General features: G+C 40.5%; 1 protein-coding gene across 1 annotated transcript in view; it reads right to left on the bottom strand.

Annotated features, from left to right (window-relative positions):
- Nucleotides 1-8,714, bottom strand: part of NBEA (neurobeachin) — a 924,058-nt gene that overhangs the window by 830,872 nt on the left and 84,472 nt on the right. The window contains exons 5-7 of the mRNA XM_006879639.1: nucleotides 7,425-7,656; nucleotides 2,588-2,688; nucleotides 2,245-2,340 (exon numbers count right to left, since the gene is read on the bottom strand). Coding sequence (XP_006879701.1) covers nucleotides 2,245-2,340; nucleotides 2,588-2,688; nucleotides 7,425-7,656 — 429 coding nt within the window. The remainder of the gene's footprint in view (nucleotides 1-2,244; nucleotides 2,341-2,587; nucleotides 2,689-7,424; nucleotides 7,657-8,714) is intronic.

The following is an 8,714-nucleotide window of genomic DNA, read 5'->3' as shown; positions in this document are numbered from 1 at the left end:
AAAAAAAAAAATACTACAGCATTATGAGAGAAAAAAACTTTAAATGAACTTCATCAAAATTAAAAATATTTCCACTTAAAAAACATTACTAAGAAAATATAATAACAAATCTCTTGTTGGGGGGAGGGAACTGAAAAATACCTATTAGGCAAAGGAAATTTCATCACAAATATATAACACACTCTTAGGCATGTAAGAAAAACCACTCTACATTTTATGAACAGAAAATGTGAACACAAACATCTTAAGAGCAAATCTAGAGTGTCCACTGAGCTTCTCTGAGCAAACACCCCAAGGCTGATGATGCCAGTGCAGGAGAGTGAGGCCCCAGAGGGCCTGGGATGGGAGCCTGTGGCGGCTTCCAAAGATGCTACAGCAGCCATTGGGGCCAGGATCTTGGCTGTGGACGAGTCCTTGAGAGGGTGTAGAGATTGAGAGCAAAACTGAGGACAAAGAGTGGCTCCCTGTCACCAAGCTGGCCCACCTGGTCAAAGACATGAAGGTCAAGTTCGTGGAGGAGATGTATCTCTTCTCGCTGCCCATCAAGAAGTCTGAAGTCAGTGACTTCTTCCTGGGGACATCCCTCAAGGATGACGAGTTGAAATCACATCTATGCAGAAGCAAAAGCCAGCCAGTGGACCAGGTTCAAAGAATGAGGAGTTGAAATCACATCTATGCAGAAGCAAAGGCCGGCCAGTGGACCAGGTTCAAGGCACTGGAGGCCACTGGAAACAATAATGGCCATGCTGGCTTGGGAGTGGTAGCCATGGTCATCCATGGAGCCTATCCCTAACCCTGACTAAGCTCTCCATTGTTTCTGTGCAGCAAGGCAACTGGGCAACAAGATCAGGAAGCCCCATACTGTTCCCAGTAGCGTGACTGAGGGCTGCGCTCTGTGCTGGTGCCTCTCATTCCCACACCTTGCGGCACCAGCATCCTCTACCCCGCCCATCCCATGCCCAGGAAGCTGCTGCTGCTGGCTGGAACTGACAATTCCTCAACCAGGGGCTTCACTGCTACCCCAGGCAACTTCACAAGGTGCCTCTGACGCCATCTCCAAGACCTACAACTACCTGAACCCAGACCTGTGGAAAGAGAGTGTGTTCACCAAGTCTCACCCCCAGGAATTCACCAAGCATCTTATAAAGACCTACACTGAGTTTCTGTGCAGAGGACCTAAGTGCCAACTAATTGTGGCCACCATATAAACAACAAACCACAGCAAGAATGTCCAATGTCATCAATAGTTGGTTAGATGTCATTATTCCCCCTAAGGGAAATGCAAATTAAAATGAAGTACTATTACATAAGCATTTAAATGTCACCGATTCATAGGGCTGGCTTAAGACAGAGCAAAACTGTCAGAAACGCAGATCACCAGGACGCTCACACACAGCTAATGGGAATCCACTTTGGGAAGAATCATGCAAATTCTCATAAAGTTACATACATTTACACTTAACACAAAAGTGAGCAGTCTCACACTTATTTACTAAAGAAATAAGGAAACTTTATCACACACTCCAACAAGAACTCCACTCAAATGTTCAGAATATTGTATCTTAATAAACATGACAAAAGGTAAAACAAATTCCAATATGCTGATAACAATAAAAAGTCCTGGTGGTGCAGGGCACGAAGCATTGAGCCAGCTCTTCTCCACAAGCCAAGGCTGTCTGCTCCTATAAGCCTCTACCTCTCACACTCGCTAGGGCGCCTTTGCTCAATCTGACAAGGTCTCTACGAGCCACAGCATTCAGTGGCAACGGGGGAGCAACAATCAATGTTCCCAGCAATTTATCATAACCACCAAATATGGGAGTCCCAAAGCACAGCAAGCAGTGAATGTTAACCTGTGATATTTCCCTAAAATGAAATACTGATCTGAGAAAAAAGAAGACAACAGGGCACAAGTACAACGGCAATGCCCTCAAACCGTTCTGGTGTGCAAAAGCAGCCTTAACAGCCTTCACACTGAAAGACCACAGTACATTATCAACTCTTAGAAAAGGCAAGACTGTATCAATTAAAAAGCAATGAGAAGCTGCTGGGGCAGCACTATGGAAATGTGACTGGATAGCAAAACTGCACAGGGATTTTTGGGTCATGACTGTTCATTATGTAAAGTCGTCAAACTGTACCTTCAAAATGGGTGGATTTAAAACAATGGTGAACTTAATTCTATGCTGTTATTCCTTAACAGATCTTACTTTAAAATTATATAAACATGTATTTAAAACTTACCGCAGCACTACAACCAGGGAAATTGAAAAAAGTATCAGGCCCATGTCTTTGTGGCATCTGATTAAGAACTGACAATAACTTGACTGCATGTCTTGGCTGAGGAAACAACAAAATGAAGAAATGTCACTATGAAGATTCAGCAATAATATCTAATATAGTATGTTTGGCATTGGGTTGTTTTCTTAATAGAGGAAAAATTAATTCTAAATCATTTGCCAAGCTTTTTAAGGAGAATGTCCACTTTCCATTAAAAATTCACATTTCTGGCCCCACAAGAAAAGTTGCTGAGTTGTAAGTATTAATGTAGAATTATGGACAGGAACTCCCTCGGCCCACAGCTTACCCAGATTCCACTTTCTCCTCGCAGCATGCTGAATAAAAGCTTCAATTCCTTGACCGTGATGCTGTAGCTGGCAAGAACCCCCAACATATCAACTAGAAGATCTTCAAAGGAAAATAAAGTTATTCTGAACTCTAGTTATAAGCTGTCATCTGTCAAGGCAACATACTTTTTGAAAGCAAATATTGTTGAATGTCATTTCTATATACAGATATATATCTAAAACAGTTAAATAATGTCCTTATGAGTAAATATGCAAATAAAATATAGCAATCACTAATTCATTAGATAATAAAAACTACTGTATTTTGCATTATATTATTTTCCCCATCAGATGAATCTCAGTGAATCTTTCTTAGTCTGTTCATGAAATACATTTTCTCTATTCTCAGACATCTATCTGCTCTAGCAGAGGAGGAAAAACGATTTAAAGTTTCAAAGATTTAACATGTAAGTTATTTCTTTTCATAATAAAAAGTGAGTGCTGATCATATTTTCTTTCACAATTAACTTTTCTTAATAATATATATTACTGAACTATCCCTTGTCTGTTGTGGTGTGCTGTTGAAGTGACCATGACTCACAGCAATCCTACGCATTAAATCTCTAAACCCCGTTCTATCCGGAGCCAATTGCACTGTCTCTGACACACCTGCCCCTCATTAGCCCAATTACTGTGTCATTCCATCTCATCAGGGATCTTCCTCTCCTCTGTTTTCCCTCCATCCTTCCAAGCATGATGTCCTTCTCTAAGGGCTGGTCCCTCCTAGCAACATGCCCAAAGTATGTGAGACAGAGCCTCAAAATCCTTGCCAACAAGGCCTAGAAATAACTGTTTTTGAGGATTTCCTCAAAATGTGCAACAACGATGAGGATTTCCTCAACAATGCTTGGCACTGTTCCAAGAGGTCTCTATGTATTACTTCCCTAACCCTCATAATAAATCTGTGAAGTAAGCACCATTACTCTCCACCTGTAAACTTAATAATCTGAGGCACCGATAGATATCTTAGTCCTATTGCCCAAGAAAACAGAAGACAGATTATTAAGTGTTACAGTCTGAAGTCACACTGGGGCACATAGCACAGTCTCATTCTCTCCTGCCAATCGGTAAGTGGACTGTAATTTCAAATGCACAAATAGTGCTATCACACACTCACAACATACACATGTCGACATATATCTAGAGATGTGGAGGAGTATGTGTGTGTGTGTGTGTGTGTGTGTGTGTACACGCGTACATATATATGTTGTTGTTTAAGGATAAAATTTACATATATATCCATAAGAGACACACCAGTTCAGCTAAAACTTACAACTTCTATTTTCTTGTCCCTGACAACTTTGATCTCTAGACATTGTGAATGGTACCTCGGTCAGTCACTTTTTTCAAGAACCTAAAACATCTCCACAGCTATTCTTCATATTCTCAGATTCTAAATTATTTTCTAAGGATTAAAGATGCTACACAAACTGGAAAAAAAAACAATATACATCTATACTCTAAACAGTTTATCAATTAATAAAACTTTATGATAAGTTGAAATTATTAGTTTTTTATTTAAGTATATTACCTAATATCACAAATTAACTAAAATTTGAAACTTTTTAAAGATTTAAAATGTATGTATTCCAAAATATTAAATTTAATATGGTTCTTTTCATCAACACATGATTGATTAATTCTTTTGGTTACACAACGTACACAAATAAGTAAGAAATTTCCATGATAAAATTTTGGCTATATTTTTAAAGTACATTTTTATAAAATGCTTCTGTATTCAAGGAACATAAATTTTCATAATTGCTAAGTAGGAATCAGAGGTTGGCTTTTAGGAAAGAACTCGGGGGGGAATCAGGTTCTTTAAAAAACCCAGAGTATATGCGAAGTATTCTGAAGAAAACAGTTGCACTGACGACCTGAATTCATCAAATGACTCCTTCAAGGCTGAGCAACAATTTTTCCTTGCATTTCTGTTTTAAAACTCTTACCCATGCCATATGTATACTACAAAAAAGTGACACCAGTATTGAATTACAGAAAATGTCCATATAATACCATCAAGTACACGCAGATGGCACTGTGGTATGGCGCTCAGCGGCTGAGAGGCTGGCGGTGTAAACCAGCCAGCTGTTCCCTGTCCTACAAGGTCACTGACAGTCAGCATCGACTCAGCGCCAATGGACTTCGGACAATTTCATGTTCTCAGAGCAGCTTTTCTGTTATAGTAAAACAATATCATTTAGGAAAAAAATACAGAATGTCAAAATAACTAGCATTCTTAAGATCATTTTCCCATATGCCTTTAACCCACTTCCAGCAATACTCTTCACATTATTAAGTAGAAAATATTTCTTAAAAAAACTAACAAAGGAGCCTGGTGGTGCCAAGTCTCAGCCCACAGATGCTAAAGAAAAGGTCAGCAGATCAAACCCATCAATCCTCTAAACAAGAAAAGACCAGCTGACCTGCTGTGCAAGGGGACAGTCTAGGAAAGTCCACAGACAGTTATACACTGTCACACAGAGTCATCAGGAATCACAGACATCTGGAGGATACTCAACAGTAAACTACAACTACTATGCTACATCCAGAAGCATTCCACCAGCTGCTCAAGAGAAAGATGGGTGGGCATCTCCCGTGTAATTTGCAGCCTCTGAAAACGCACTGGAGGTCCAGCTATTAGTTGGCTCCAAAAAAGGCTGCTAAATGACAAAAGGGCCTCTTAAGAGTCACTGGTGGCACAGGGTTTAAAGGTTGGCTACTAACCAAAAGGTCAATAGTTCTAACCCTTGAGAGAAAAGCAGACAAGGCTTGGAAGCTTGTGGAGCGATTCCACAGGGCCCCTACTTCAGACTTGCTACTACCTGGAATCACCTCAACAGCATGTTTCAGTACTGAAAGGGGAGACAAACATCTGTTACCTGGTAGTCATTCTCTTTGCTCCTATCATTTTATCATCAGGTACCTTACAAGGAAATGCTTAAAATAATAAACGAAAGCTAATATTATTACTGAGAAAAAAGATCAGAGGATTCATGAGTTTCATGAACGCCAGGGGCCTCTGATCATGTATGGTTTGGGAGCCAGTAAGCAACGGGGCAGGTCAGCAGGGTTCACTTTAGGAACAGCATTCTAGGAAGCTGCTCTTTACTTAATAATAATTATTAATGGCTCAAAGCCACACACAAAGATTTAACTACTACGTGATGCTCGACTTATAACATGTGCACATAAAAGTGTGTAAGATAGAAACTTCTTTTAAACAAATACTAAAATTTATAGATAGGAAACTGCTTTCATTTAAAAGGAACTTAAAGAAACCTAAGTTTAAATTATTTTATCCTGTTAAGTCATTACAGCTGCTGTCGTTATGTGCCATGGAACTGTAACTGACTCATAGCTGACCCTCCTGCAGGTTTTCAGAGGCTGTAAATTGTATGGAAGGAACACGGTCCATGTTTCTCCTGCAGAGCAGGTGGTGGGTTTGAACCAACAACCTTTGGTTTAGCAATGCAGCTCCCTGCCCACGAAGCTACCAGTGCTCTCAGTCAACCCTTAAGCGTACAGTGTGTAGAAGACTAGCTCTTTCTAAACAGAAATCAATGTCTTCTTAAAGGCATCAGAAATGGTTTTAATAAACTCTGTAAGGAAATAATATCTTAATATTATTTCCATTGAAATAAACACTTAATTCATCTTCATTCTATTATTCAATGGGTTTTTCCACAAATTCACTTCATGAGTTGGAAATGCTGGAGGACTGTCCAGAATCAGAAGTACTTTTAAGCAGCACCAACTGTTAGGGAGCCACTAACTCGTAGCGTTATTCAAAACGTTTTCTATCAGGACATGCTTATGATGAAGAACCAACATACTCTCAGGAGAGCTAACATGTGAGACCAGAACTAGCTGCTGTGCTGGACCACACTGTCTCAGAGCCCTCACGCTGTCTCAGGGCCTCTGTGCCATCTCAGGGTCTCTGCACCAGTGCAGCACATCAGCCCAGGGACTGATCTCCAGGGAGGAGAGGGACTTGTGGAGAAATGATTATTTCCAAGTTACTACTTGATATGATCCAAGGAAAGATGAAAATTGAGATTTTCTTCCTGAAATTTCATCAAAGTCATATGCTCTATTTCCTAGTAGGCACTCTACTGGCTTAGTGGCAGGGAACTGTGCTGCCAATGCAGAAGTACATGGTTCAAATCCACCAGCTGCTCCGTGGGAGAAGGATGCGCAATCTCCTCTCGTGCAATTAACTGCCTCTGAAAATCCGCAAGAGGGTCAGCTATGGGTCAGTGGCAACTCTACAGTACACAACGACAGCAACATTTCATGGTGTGTCTGGTCTTAATGCAAAAATAGGCCTTCAAAATACTACTGTGTCCCTTGATGCAGCACCTGCTGTCAACATCCCCATCACCCAGGACAGGGGCAGCAGAATCTGGTCAAGTATTCCTTACTCAGGTGGGATAGTTTACACTGGCTGCACTACTCTCCAGAACCGCAGTGTGCGCCAGGAGCATTTAATTAGAGCAAGTTTAATGAGATGCACCATACAGTTACCTTTGTAGTTAAAGCCACAGCTCTTACTCCAGAGAACTGAGAGTTTTCTAAAACCGAGCAAAACAAAATCAGTAATGGTATTAACCCAAGCTGGCAGAAGTCCTTCATTCCTCATGTCCATTCATATAAAACACAAAGCTGACCAGATATTTCTAGTTTTCTATTTTAAATTAAGATCATTTCAACAAATGTGTTATTACCTGCTAATCACAAAGGAAACCAGAGAGTCTTGCTGAACATCTAAGCAACACTCCCCCCCACAGCCCATACCTGCTATCATGTCATCCACAGCACTCATCTTCAGCAGCACTTGTTCAATCAAGCCAACTTCTGTGCTCGTCTGTAAGTTCCGAACACTCTTCCGTAGAATGGCTGTAAACATGCTCCATATTTCTGCTTGACACGTTACATCACAGTGTTCCAAAAGTTCTGTCATACACGTTATACTCTCAGCATCCTGGATAATAAAGTTCATCTCCAAGTCAAACTCCCCACCAACAAGCTGAAATGAAATGGAATAAAACAATCACTAAGGTCATGTGGACAGGTACTAACATCAATAAATCAAATTAATTTCAAAAATCCAATCAGTAAAAAAATATAAGACAAAGTCCAAAGCCAAACCAGTGTAGTCGCATTCACGGTGGCCTTGGAGGCCAGAGCAGGCCAGCCCCCTGGGATGTGTAGGCTGCATCTTTATACAGGATGACCACAGCATCTCCCTCACAGGGAAAAGCTGGGGCTTTAATCATCGGTGTTCTGGTTAGCAGCTGGGCACTTAATCTCTACTGGGCCACCAGGGTTTCTTCCAAGAGAGCAGAGCTACTTTAAAAAAGTTTGTTTTCTAACCTAAAATTAATTTTGACCAAAGATTGAAGGCTTCAGAAAAGTAAAAGGAGTTATATGAACTGAAAGCAGCAAATACAGTTATAATTTTTTAAAAGTGGGGCCAGAGATCTCAAGCAAAGAGCACACAAACTGAGAGGGAATTGGGGGAAAGTAGTACCAGACATGTCTGGTCCTTGAACGTAACTGATCATAGCTGCAAGATGCAGAGCTCACTACGAGTAAACTTAAGACATAAAATTACTGCTTTCTTATTATGAGGCTGACAGATGAAAGGACTATCATAAAAAAAAAACAAGCAGCCAGTTTCTAATCTCCATTTGTAGAAGATGAAGAAGTATGAAACTTGTAACAGCACACCTTAGAATTAACACTGTATTGTTAACAAAATGAAGCTTAAGTGAGCAACACATACACTGTTATGCTATCCTTTTTAAAAAGTCAAATGCAACGGGACAGAGACTTGGTCTGATGTCACACTAGGCTCTCACAGGAGAAAGGTGAAGCAGTGTGTATCCACTAACAGTCCCAAGCTTGGAAAGCCTTGGACAGGTCAACTCTGTCCAAGCGTCACTACAGGTCTGAGGCAGCACTATGCCAGTGGATCTGCTTTGGGCTACCTGGTATTTAGTATGATTCTAAGTGCTTTTCATACATGAAATAGTTTCATATTCTCCAATCTCAAGAGAAAGAAGCTACTATTAGTTCCATCTC

Source organism: Elephantulus edwardii, unplaced genomic scaffold (assembly GCF_000299155.1).
Source record: "Elephantulus edwardii isolate Elephantulus edwardi_28Jun2011 unplaced genomic scaffold, EleEdw1.0 scaffold00004, whole genome shotgun sequence".
Lineage (NCBI taxonomy): Eukaryota > Metazoa > Chordata > Mammalia > Macroscelidea > Macroscelididae > Elephantulus > Elephantulus edwardii.
Note: the sequence above shows the minus strand (reverse complement) of the source record. Positions and strands in the feature narration are given on the sequence as shown.